This window comes from Lithobates pipiens, unplaced genomic scaffold (genome assembly GCF_037356315.1).
Source record: "Lithobates pipiens isolate NorthernLeopardFrog02 unplaced genomic scaffold, aLitPip1_a1.2 Scaffold_30, whole genome shotgun sequence".
Taxonomy (NCBI): Eukaryota; Metazoa; Chordata; class Amphibia; order Anura; family Ranidae; genus Lithobates; species Lithobates pipiens.
This window is the reverse complement of record NW_027507791.1, coordinates 27,574,343-27,587,500: the sequence shown is the minus strand read 5'-3', so window position 1 is coordinate 27,587,500 and position 13,158 is coordinate 27,574,343. Positions and strand designations below refer to the sequence as shown.

At 50.2% G+C, this 13,158-nt stretch overlaps 1 protein-coding gene across 1 annotated transcript in view; it reads right to left on the bottom strand.

Annotated features, from left to right (window-relative positions):
- MUC1 (mucin 1, cell surface associated) overlaps positions 1-13,158 on the bottom strand; it is a 32,450-nt gene that overhangs the window by 7,482 nt on the left and 11,810 nt on the right. The window contains exons 2-6 of the mRNA XM_077463816.1: positions 9,933-12,052; positions 9,773-9,846; positions 5,085-5,221; positions 4,744-4,862; positions 4,530-4,661 (exon numbers count right to left, since the gene is read on the bottom strand). Coding sequence (XP_077319942.1) covers positions 4,530-4,661; positions 4,744-4,862; positions 5,085-5,221; positions 9,773-9,846; positions 9,933-12,052 — 2,582 coding nt within the window. The remainder of the gene's footprint in view (positions 1-4,529; positions 4,662-4,743; positions 4,863-5,084; positions 5,222-9,772; positions 9,847-9,932; positions 12,053-13,158) is intronic.

Sequence of the window (13,158 nt, the reverse complement as noted above, 5' to 3'; positions counted from 1 at the left end):
CCCAACAAGGCGATGACCTCACACCGCCATCTATGTGACATCATCCATACACTATGACATCATCAGTACAATGATATTATTATATCACATCATCCATACACTATGACATCATCCATACACTATGACAGTGATGGAGAACCTCGGCACCCCAGATGTTTTGGAACTACATTTCCCATGATGCTAAACTTCATTGCAGAGTGCCGGGCATCATGGGAAATGTAGTTCCAAAACATCTGGGGTGCCGAGGTTCTCCATCACTGCACTATGACATCATCAGTACAATGATATTATTATATCACATCATCCATACACTATGACATCATACATACACGGATAATAACTGTCTGTACTCTATGGGGGGAGGGTATCCAATCACGTCACTCCCCCGGGTGATTACCCCGGTAGGATCCCCCCCGGCATTGTACGCCGAGTTCCCAAGGCGTGGCAATTACCCGCCCTCCGCGTGCCGAACGTTCTGCGTTGTTATGCAAACGTCCAAATGCAAATCTCCCTTTTCAATCATCGACAGTTATCCTGCTGGAACCGGTTCTAGAGAGCGGCAAGGAGAACGCCAGAGGAAATATATACTGTGTGCTACGGAGGATAGAGCGTCAGCTCCTCTGTACAGAGACTGATGTGACTGTGGGGGGAGGGAGGGGACATTAGAGTGTAAGCTCCTCTGTACAGAGACTGATGTGACTGTGGGGGGAGAGGACATTAGAGTGTAAGCTCCTCTGTACAGAGACTGATGTGACTGTGGGGGGAGGGAGGGGACATTAGAGTGTAAGCTCCTCTGTACAGAGACTTATGTGACTGTGGGGGAGGGGACATTAGAGTGTAAGCTCCTCTGTACAGAGACTGATGTGACTGTGGGGGAGGGGACATTAGAGTGTAAGCTCCTCTGTACAGAGACTGATGTGACTGTGGGGGGAGGGAGGGGACATTAGAGTGTAAGCTCCTCTGTACAGAGACTTATGTGACTGTGGGGGAGGGGACATTAGAGTGTAAGCTCCTCTGTACAGAGACTGATGTGACTGTGGGGGAGGGGACATTAGAGTGTAAGCTCCTCTGTACAGAGACTGATGTGACTGTGGGGGGAGGGGACATTAGAGTGTAAGCTCCTCTGTACAGAGACTGATGTGACTGTGGGGGGAGGGGACATTAGAGTGTAAGCTCCTCTGTACAGAGACTGATGTGACTGTGGGGGAGGGGACATTAGAGTGTAAGCTCCTCTGTACAGAGACTGATGTGACTGTGGGGGGAGAGGACATTAGAGTGTAAGCTCCTCTGTACAGAGACTGATGTGACTGTGGGGGGGAGGGGACATTAGAGTGTAAGCTCCTCTGTACAGAGACTGATGTGACTGTGGGGGAGGGGACATTAGAGTGTAAGCTCCTCTGTACAGAGACTGATGTGACTGTGGGGGGAGGGAGGGGACATTAGAGTGTAAGCTCCTCTGTACAGAGACTTATGTGACTGTGGGGGAGGGGACATTAGAGTGTAAGCTCCTCTGTACAGAGACTGATGTGACTGTGGGGGGAGGGAGGGGACATTAGAGTGTAAGCTCCTCTGTACAGAGACTTATGTGACTGTGGGGGAGGGGACATTAGAGTGTAAGCTCCTCTGTACAGAGACTGATGTGACTGTGGGGGGGAGGGGACATTAGAGTGTAAGCTCCTCTGTACAGAGACTTATGTGACTGTGGGGGAGGGGACATTAGAGTGTAAGCTCCTCTGTACAGAGACTGATGTGACTGTGGGGGGAGGGGACATTAGAGTGTAAGCTCCTCTGTACAGAGACTGATGTGACTGTGGGGGGAGGGGACATTAGAGTGTAAGCTCCTCTGTACATAGACTGATGTGACTGTGGGGGGGAGGGGACATTAGAGTGTAAGCTCCTCTGTACAGAGACTGATGTGACTGTGGGGGGAGGGGACATTAGAGTGTAAGCTCCTCTGTACAGAGACTGATGTGATGTGGGGGGAGGGGACATTAGAGTGTAAGCTCCTCTGTACAGAGACTGATGTGACTGTGGGGGGGAGGGGACATTAGAGTGTAAGCTCCTCTGTACAGAGACTGATGTGACTGTGGGGGGAGGGGACATTAGAGTGTAAGCTCCTCTGTACATAGACTGATGTGACTGTGGGGGGGAGGGGACATTAGAGTGTAAGCTCCTCTGTACAGAGACTGATGTGACTGTGGGGGGAGGGGACATTAGAGTGTAAGCTCCTCTGTACAGAGACTGATGTGATGTGGGGGAGGGGACATTAGAGTGTAAGCTCCTCTGTACAGAGACTGATGTGACTGTGGGGGGAGGGGACATTAGAGTGTAAGCTCCTCTGTACAGAGACTGATGTGACTGTGGGGGGAGGGGACATTAGAGTGTAAGCTCCTCTGTACAGAGACTGATGTGACTGTGGGGGAGGGGACATTAGAGTGTAAGCTCCTCTGTACAGAGACTGATGTGACTGTGGGGGGAGGGGACATTAGAGTGTAAGCTCCTCTGTACAGACTGATGTGACTGTGGGGGGAGGGGACATTAGAGTGTAAGCTCCTCTGTACAGAGACTGATGTGACTGTGGGGGGAGGGGACATTAGAGTGTAAGCTCCTCTGTACAGAGACTGATGTGACTGTGGGGGAGGGGACATTAGAGTGTAAGCTCCTCTGTACAGAGACTGATGTGACTGTGGGGGGAGAGGACATTAGAGTGTAAGCTCCTCTGTACAGAGACTGATGTGACTGTGGGGGGGAGGGGACATTAGAGTGTAAGCTCCTCTGTACAGAGACTGATGTGACTGTGGGGGAGGGGACATTAGAGTGTAAGCTCCTCTGTACAGAGACTGATGTGACTGTGGGGGGAGGGGACATTAGAGTGTAAGCTCCTCTGTACAGAGACTGATGTGACTGTGGGGGGAGGGGACAGAGTGTAAGCTCCTCTGTACAGAGACTGATGTGACTGTGGGGGAGGGGACATTAGAGTGTAAGCTCCTCTGTACAGAGACTGATGTGACTGTGGGGGAGGAGACATTAGAGTGTAAGCTCCTCTGTACAGAGACTGATGTGACTGTGGGGGGGAGGGGACATTAGAGTGTAAGCTCCTCTGTACAGAGACTGATATGACTGTGGGGGGAGGGGACATTAGAGTGTAAGCTCCTCGGGTAGGTATAGCGTTGGGGGCGGCCCCTCAGTATATTTCCTATAACCCCTCCCCCTCTGTATATTGGGTTGTGGGGTGACTCCGCACACATAGTAGAAGAGATGCTAATCCCGGGTGAGGGGGAGGAACCTGTCGGCGGTTTGCTCTCGGCCGTATCCTGGACACCGGCACATCTCGACTGTCAATCATTAACTCCCTGAGGAAGGGTGGGAAGGGGCCGGCATGTGGCGGCTCCCAACGTCTCTATGGGACCGATGCCAGGGGAAAGGATATCTAGAGCAAGGTCAAATCCTTCCACAGGTCACGTGATCACTTTCCACTTGTCACACACCAGCTGAAAGCTGAAATCAGGCTTGCAGTGACAACAGTCAGGCTCGGAGGGAGGTGAGAATGTAAGGTGGGCGTCACCCAGTGTGATGTCACGGACAGCCCCAGTAGGAGGAGTCTCCAGACCTGCAGTCCCTGAAGGGCATTGCCTTCCTCTATATAGCTCCGCGGGGGCGGAGCTCTCTGTACCTTACATTGAAATAGTTCCTGTATGTCGGTTCATCTAAGGTCAGGCTCGCAGTGACAATGCCTGGCGGTCGGGAAGGGGAACACTTAGGCTCGGAGGGAGGAGAAAAGATAAAGTGGGCGTGACCAGTATAACGTCACTTAAAACCACCAGTGGCAGCCAGTAGGAGGAGTCTCCAGATCTGCAGGCACTGAAGGGTGTTACTTTCTTCTGTATAGCTCCGCGGGGGCGGAGCTTTCTGTACCTTACATTGAAATAATTCCTGTATGTGTGTTTGTCTGAAATCAGGCTTGCAAAGACAACAGTTAGGCTCGGAGGGAGGAGGGAATTTTAGGTGGGTGTCACCAGTGTGATGGTCCCAGTAGGAGGAGTCTCAGACACTGAAGGGTGTGGCCGCCCCCTGTATAGCTCTGCAGGGGCAGAGCTCCCTGTATGTGTGGTCATCTGTTCCAGTAGGAGGAGTCTCAGGCACTGAAGGGTGTGGCCTCCCCTGTATAGCTCTGCAGGGGAGGAGCTCCCTGTATGTGTGGTCATCTGTTCCAGTAGGAGGAGTCTCAGGCACTGAAGGATGTGGCCTCCCCCTGTATAGCTCTGCAGGGGCGGAGCTCCCTGTAACCTGTATGTGTGCTCATCTGTTCCAGTAGGAGGAGTCTCAGGCACTGACGGGTGTGGCCTCCCCCTGTATAGCTCTGCAGGGGCGGAGCTCCCTGTATGCTGTATGTGAGCTCATCTGTTAATTGTCAGTGTGATTGGGAATGCAGCGACAGAAGTGAGACTCCACTGCAGTATATTGAAGCAATCATCAGCAACCACAAGCGAAACGCCGGATTGGCCGCCATGACCAGCGCCATCACTCACCTCGTACTTGTTTGGCGCCACGTAGCGGCCGTGCGTCTGGTAGGAGGTGTAGTCGTTCATGGAGTGGTAGGAGCCCCGGGTGGTGAACATGTCCATGTGTCCGGAGTGCTTCCGGCGGCAGAGCAGGACGATCTGCGGGGAGAGGAGGAAAGTGATTGGAGGATTCCGGGAGAAGATGGGGGTGCCCATGGCTGGAAGGAAGCCGAGTACTCACCATGGCGATGATGAAGATGATGCAGAGGAAGACGAGGACGGAGGCCAGGACCAGCAGGGCGATCCCCCATCCCGGCACCGGGGAGGCGGAACTGGAGACAATCGATGGCGATGTGCTGACTGCGGGGAGGAAGGAGAGGCTGTGATTGGATGGGAAGACAGGATCTAAGCTCATACAACCAATGGGGAGAGACTGGCCCTCCACTTCCTGTCCTGGTGACCCCCTGTGTGTAATGATGCGACGGGGTCACCGCCAGGGAAAAGTCAACAATACTAACAGTTGCCCCCCCTCCCCCATCTGAAACTGACCTGGACACGAGGATTCAGTCTGTGGTCACTTACCTTGTACACTGTCTATTTGGAGACCATTCAGCTGATTGCTGTTCTTGGACAGCGCCTCCGTCAGCAGGGTCTGGGCAGTGCTGGAGCTTTCCGTCCCTTTAAATTGGGTTTGTGTGTCGGCATTGATGGACCCAGGGCTGCAGAGAGGATGAGAATGGATTACACCGAGTACCTAGAGGGTACCTACCGTATACCTAGAGAGTACCTACCGTGTACCTAGAGAGTACTTACCGTGTACCTAGAGAGTACTTACCGTGTACCTAGAGAGTACCTACCGTGTACCTAGAGAGTACCTACCGTATACCTAGAGAGTACCTACCGTGTACCTAGAGAGTACTTACTGTGTACCTAGAGAGTACCTACAGTGTACGTAGAGAGTACCTACCGTGTACCTAGAGAGTACCTGCAGTGTACCTAGAGAGTACCTACCGTATACCTAGAGAGTACCTACAGTGTACGTAGAGAGTACCTACTGTATACCTAGAGAGTACCTACCGTATACCTAGAGAGTACCTACCGTATACATAGAGAGTACCTACAGTATACCTAGAGAGTACCTGCAGAGTACCTACAGTATACCTAGAGAGTACCTACAGTATACCTAGAGAGTACCTACAGTATACCTAGAGAGTATCTAGAGAGTACCTACAGTATACCTAGAGAGTACCTACCGTATACCTAGAGAGTACCTACAGTATACCTAGAGAGTACCTACAGAGTACCTACCGTATACCTAGAGAGTATCTGCAGAGTACCTACCGTATACCTAGAGATTACCTACCGTATACCAAGAGAGTACCTACAGAGTACCTACCATATACCTAGAGAGTATCTATAGGGTATCTACAGTATACCTAGAGAGTATCCACATAGTATCTAGCATATCCATAGAGTATCTTTGGAAAATCTACATAGTATTCACAGTGTATTTGTAATGCTGGCACTGTAGATGACGTGGATTTGTAGGGGTGGCACTGTACATGACGTGGATTTGTAGGGGTGGCACTGTACATGACGTGGATTTGTAGTGGTGGCACTGTACATGACAGGGATTTGTAGGGGTGGCACTGTACATGATGTGGATTTGTAGGGGTGGCACTGTACATGACGTGGATTTGTAGGGGTGGCACTGTACATGATATGGATTTGTAGGGGTGGCACTGTACATGACAGGGATTTGTAGGGGTGGCACTGTACATGACGTGGATTTGTAGGGGTGGCACTGTACATGACGTGGATTTGTAGGGGTGGCACTGTACATGACGTGGATTTGTAGGGGTGGCACTGTACATGACGTGGATTTGTAGGGGTGGCACTGTACATGATGTGGATTTGTAGTGGTGGCACTGTACATGATATGGATTTGTAGTGGTGGCACTGTACATGATGTGGATTTGTAGTGGTGGCACTGTACATGATATGGATTTGTAGGGGTGGCACTGTACATGATGTGGATTTGTAGTGGTGGCACTGTACATGATGTGGATTTGTAGTGGTGGCACTGTACATGATGTGGATTTGTAGGGGTGGCACTGTACATGACAGGGATTTGTAGTGGTGGCACTGTACATGATGTGGATTTGTAGGGGTGGCACTGTACATGATGTGGATTTGTAGTGGTGGCACTGTACATGACGTGGATTTGTAGTGGTGGCACTGTACATGATGTGGATTTGTAGTGGTGGCACTGTACATGACAGGGATTTGTAGGGGTGGCACTGTACATGATGTGGATTTGTAGGGGTGGCACTGTACATGACGTGGATTTGTAGGGGTGGCACTGTACATGACGTGGATTTGTAGGGGTGGCACTGTACATGATGTGGATTTGTAGGGGTGGCACTGTACATGATGTGGATTTGTAGTGGTGGCACTGTACATGATGTGGATATGTAGTGGTGGCACTGTACATAATGTGGATTTGTAGTGGTGCACTGTACATGATGTGGATTTGTAGTGGTGCACTGTACATGATGTGGATTTGTAGGGGTGGCACTGTACATGATGTGGATTTGTAGGGGTGGCACTGTACATGACGTGGATTTGTAGGGGTGGCACTGTACATGAGGAGGATATGTAGTGGTGGCACTGTACATGATGTGGATTTGTAGGGGTGGCACTGCACATGACGTGGATTTGTAGGGGTGGCACTGTACATGATGTGGATTTGTAGTGGTGGCACTGTACATGATATGGATTTGTAGTGGTGGCACTGCACATGACGTGGATTTGTAGGGGTGGCACTGTACATGATGTGGATTTGTAGTGGTGGCACTGTACATGATGTGGATTTGTAGTGGTGGCACTGTACATGACGTGGATTTGTAGGGGTGGCACTGTACATGATGTGGATTTGTAGTGGTGGCACTGTACATGATGTGGATTTGTAGTGGTGGCACTGCACATGACGTGGATTTGTAGGGGTGGCACTGTACATGATATGGATTTGTAGTGGTGGCACTGTACATGACGTGGATTTGTAGGGGTGGCACTGTACATGACGTGGATTTGTAGGGATGGCACTGTACATGATGTGGATTTGTAGTGGTGGCACTGTACATGATGTGGATTTGTAGTGGTGGCACTGTACATGATGTGGATTTGTAGTGGTGGCACTGTACATGATGTGGATTTGTAGTGGTGGCACTGTACATGACAGGGATTTGTAGTGGTGGCACTGTACATGATGTGGATTTGTAGGGGTGGCACTGTACATGATGTGGATTTGTAGTGGTGGCACTGTACATGATGTGGATTTGTAGGGGTGGCACTGTACATGATGTGCATTTGTAGTGGTGGCACTGTACATGATGTGGATTTGTAGGGGTGGCACTGTACATGATGTGGATTTGTAGGGGTGGCACTGTACATGACAGGGATTTGTAGTGGTGGCACTGTACATGATGTGGATTTGTAGGGGTGGCACTGTACATGATGTGGATTTGTAGTGGTGCACTGTACATGATGTGGATTTGTAGTGGTGCACTGTACATGATGTGGATTTGTAGGGGTGGCACTGTACATGATGTGGATTTGTAGTGGTGCACTGTACATGATGTGGATTTGTAGTGGTGCACTGTACATGATGTGGATTTGTAGTGGTGCACTGTACATGATGTGGATTTGTAGGGGTGGCACTGTACATGAGGAGGATATGTAGTGGTGGCACTGTACATGATGTGGATTTGTAGTGGTGGCACTGTACATGATATGGATTTGTAGGGGTGGCACTGTACATGAGGAGGATATGTAGTGGTGGCACTGTACATGATGTGGATTTGTAGGGGTGGCACTGCACATGACGTGGATTTGTAGGGGTGGCACTGTACATGACAGGGATTTGTAGTGGTGGCACTGTACATGACAGGGATTTGTAGGGGTGGCACTGTACATGATGTGGATTTGTAGGGGTGGCACTGTACATGACGTGCATTTGTAGGGGTGGCACTGTACATGACGTGGATTTGTAGGGGTGGCACTGTACATGATGTGGATTTGTAGTGGTGGCACTGCACATGACGTGGATTTGTAGGGGTGGCACTGTACATGACAGGGATTTGTAGTGGTGGCACTGTACATGATATGGATTTGTAGGGGTGGCACTGTACATGATGTGGATTTGTAGGGGTGGCACTGCACATGACGTGGATTTGTAGGGGTGGCACTGTACATGACAGGGATTTGTAGTGGTGGCACTGTACATGATATGGATTTGTAGGGGTGGCACTGTACATGATGTGGATTTGTAGGGGTGGCACTGTACATGACGTGCATTTGTAGTGGTGGCACTGTACATGACGTGGATTTGTAGGGGTGGCACTGTACATGACGTGGATTTGTAGGGGTGGCACTGTACATGACGTGGATTTGTAGGGGTGGCACTGTACATGACGTGGATTTGTAGTGGTGGCACTGTACATGACGTGCATTTGTAGGGGTGGCACTGTACATGACGTGGATTTGTAGGGGTGGCACTGTACATGACGTGGATTTGTAGGGGTGGCACTGTACATGACGTGGATTTGTAGGGGTGGCACTGTACATGATGTGGATTTGTAGTGGTGGAACCCTATAATCTACCAGTGTGATAAATTCTAGCAGGAAAATATCTGCAAGAAATGTGGCACAAAAGTTGCAGACTAGAAGGTGGCAGTGACCACGGGTTATATGGAGCCTGAGCCACATACAGCATGGTGTTTAATGTGATATTATATCTAATCTCTTCCATAATTGGCGCACAGATTGTGACATTCTCTTTGCTGAGGCACACGTCACATTCCACGGGAATGTTGTGATTGTCTGTCACACCAGTGCGAATGTCACAATCTGCCACCCTTTTAGTGTCACGCCTTTGTTAGTTCATAGGGTCCGGTGAGAGTTCATGGGGGCCGGTGATAGTTCAATGGTACCCGTGTTTGTATTTTAAATAAAGGCGTGGGACATGAACCCCCTACGTGGCACACCTATCACTGACCTTTCTGGCTGATCGTTCCAGAACTGTATGTAATGTACAGAAGTTTGATCTCCATTGTTTAGTCTTTGTATACATAAGAGGGACTTCTGATAAGATAGCAGACTACTTCCCCTGGAAACATCGTCACCTTGGACCTCTGCCAACGTGGCCTATCCATTCATTCTCGTCTACCACTTGTCTGTTTGTACAAAAGTTACATAAATTCGGCACTAACCTGAAAGACAGAATTAATACACCGATGTAGCTGTTACGGGTCGAGCAGGCAGAGCAGTTATACACGTCGTTGAACTATAAAGAACACAAACAAAAGATTAGAAGATGATCAGAGGGTGGCGGGAGGACAAGGCACATTCGTGGCCAGACAATCCCCTCACCAGGTTTTTGATCTTCGCCTCCAGGTCCAGGAAGACAGAGGATGTAGGGTCATTGAGTTGGATGGAATACACCTTGTTGGTGATGTGCAGTCTCACGTAGATATTAGTGATGGGCTGACTTGTGGTCTGTACCACGGAGGTGCTGGGTGGGGTGACCACGCTTGTGTTTTTCGCTGTGGTTGGTCCCGTGGCATTTGAAGTTGCTGTATTTGCTGTGGATGTTATGGTACTTGCAGTGCTTGAATTTGTGTTACTTGCAGTGGTGCCTGTGGCAGGTGGTGCAGCTGTAGTACTATTCGCTGTACTTGTATTATTTGCTGTGGTCGTGCCCGTGGCAGGTGGTGCAGCTGTAGTACTATTTGCGGTACTTGTATTATTCGCTGTGGTCGCGCCCGTGGCAGGTGGTGCAGCTGTAGTACTATTTGCGGTACTTGTATTATTCGCTGTGGTCGCGCCCGTGGCAGGTGGTGCAGCTGTAGTACTATTTGCTGTACTTGTATTATTCGCTGTGGTCGCGCCCGTGGCAGGTGGTGCAGCTGTAGTACTATTTGCGGTACTTGTATTATTCGCTGTGGTCGCGCCCGTGGCAGGTGGTGCAGCTGTAGTACTATTTGCGGTACTTGTATTATTTGCTGTGGTCACGCCCGTGGCAGGTGGTGCAGCTGTAGTACTATTTGCGGTACTTGTATTATTTGCTGTGGTCGCGCCCGTGGCAGGTGGTGCAGCTGTAGTACTATTTGCTGTACTTGTATTATTTGCTGTGGTCGCGCCCGTGGCAGGTGGTGCAGCTGTAGTACTATTTGCGGTACTTGTATTATTTGCTGTGGTCACGCCCGTGGGAGGTGGTGTAGCTGTAGTACTATTTGCTGTACTTGTATTATTTGCTGTGGTTGCGCCCGTGGCTGGTGGTGCAGCTGTAGTATTATTTGCGGTACTGCCATTATGGGTTGTGCCTGTGGCAGGTGGTGCAGCTGTAGTACTATTTGCGGTACTTGTATTATTTGCTGTGGTCGCGCCCGTGGCTGGTGGCACAGCTGTAGTATTATTTGCGGTACTTGTATTATTTGCTGTGGTCGCGCCCGTGGCTGGTGGTGCAGCTGTAGTATTATTTGCGGTACTTGTATTATTTGCTGTGGTCACGCCCGTGGCTGGTGGTGCAGCTGTAGTATTATTTGCAGTACTGCCATTATGGGTTGTACCTGTGGCAGGTAGTGCAGCTGTAGTACTATTTGTGGTACTTGTATTATTTACTGTGGTCGCACCCGTGGCAGGTGGTGCAGCTGTAGTATTATTTGTGGTACTTGTATTATTTGCTGTGGTCACGCCCGTGGCAGGTGGTGCAGCTGTAGTACTATTTGTGGTACTTGTATTATTTACTGTGGTCGCACCCGTGGCAGGTGGTGCAGCCGTAGTATTATTTGTGGTACTTGTGTTATTTGCTGTGGTTGCGCCCGTGGCTGGTGGTGCAGCTGTAGTATTATTTGTGGTACTTGTATTATTTGCTGTGGTCAAGCCCGTGGCTGGTGGCACAGCTGTAGTATTATTTGCGGTACTGCCATTATGGGTTGTACCTGTGGCAGGTAGTGCAGCTGTAGTACTATTTGTGGTACTTGTATTATTTACTGTGGTCACACCCGTGGCAGGTGGTGCAGCCGTAGTATTATTTGTGGTACTTGTATTATTTGCTGTGGTCACGCCCGTGGCTGGTGGTGCAGCTGTAGTATTATTTGTGGTACTTGTATTATTCGCTGTGGTCACACCCGTGGCTGGTGGTGCAGCTGTAGTATTATTTGTGGTACTTGTATTATTTGCTGTGGTCACGCCCGTGGCTGGTGGTGCAGCCGTAGTATTATTTGTGGTACTTGTATTATTTGCTGTGGTCACGCCCGTGGCTGGTGGTGCAGCCGTAGTATTATTTGTGGTACTTGTATTATTTGCTGTGGTCACGCCCGTGGCTGGTGGTGCAGCTGTAGTATTATTTGCGGTACTGCCATTATGGGTTGTGCCTGTGGCTGGTGGTGCAGCTGTAGTATTATTTGTGGTACTTGTATTATTTGCTGTGGTCGCGCCCGTGGCTGGTGGCGCAGTGGTCGGATCCGTGGCAATGTTTGCAGATAAGGCTGAAAGAGAATAAGAAACAGGAATGATAACATGAAAATGACAGATGTGATCTCACCGTGTACAGTATGCTCTGTACTGCGCTGTGGTATATGGTGGCACTATATACAGGGGTGGAATGCGGGGGACGTTGCGATATCCTTTCCATTGTTTTGTAGATTATTAATATTGGTGGAATGTCTCCCCCTCCCCCTCCTATCATTTCCCCTCTGTGAACTTCTCTCGCCCTCTTCGGTTGGAGGTGACTTCTTCCTCGGGGCGCAGAGACTGATGCCAAAACACACAGCTTGGCATGCAGAGTCACAGAGCCCAACCAAGGTGAGAGAGGAGGAGAGACAGCAGAGACTGGAGAGGAGAGACAGCAGAGACTGGAGAGGAGAGACAGCAGAGTCTGGAGAGGAGAGACAGCAGAGTCTGGAGAGGAGAGACAGCAGAGTGTGGAGAGGAGAGACAGCAGAGACTGGAGAGGAGAGACAGCAGAGACTGGAGAGGAGAGACAGCAGAGACTGGAGAGGAGAGACAGCAGAGTCTGGAGAGGAGAGACAGCAGAGACTGGAGAGGAGAGACAGCAGAGACTGGAGAGGAGAGACAGCAGAGACTGGAGAGGAGAGACAGCAGAGACTGGAGAGGAGAGACAGCAGAGTCTGGAGAGGAGAGACAGCAGAGACTGGAGAGGAGAGACAGCAGAGACTGGAGAGGAGAGACAGCAGAGTCTGGAGAGGAGAGACAGCAGAGACTGGAGAGGAGAGACAGCAGAGACTGGAGAGGAGAGACAGCAGAGTCTGGAGAGGAGAGCGCAGAGAGTTTAAAGTGATTTTCTGTCTTGGCTGTGTAGTGGGTGAAGAGTGCAAACCCCTTTCCCCTCAATTCCCACCCCGACCCCAAACAAATATTCTACAGATCGGACGTCCCGATATTCCGGGGTAGCTGGAGATTTCTTAAATTTCCAAAATATTGTTCTATTAACCCTTTACTGACAATAATTGGTCCTTGAAGAAAGCTGATTGGGTGAAGGTGGCCAGTCAGGGAATCTACCAATCATCTCCCCGCCAATCATCACCCCACCAATCATCTCCCCACCAATCATCTCCCCACCAATCATCTCCCC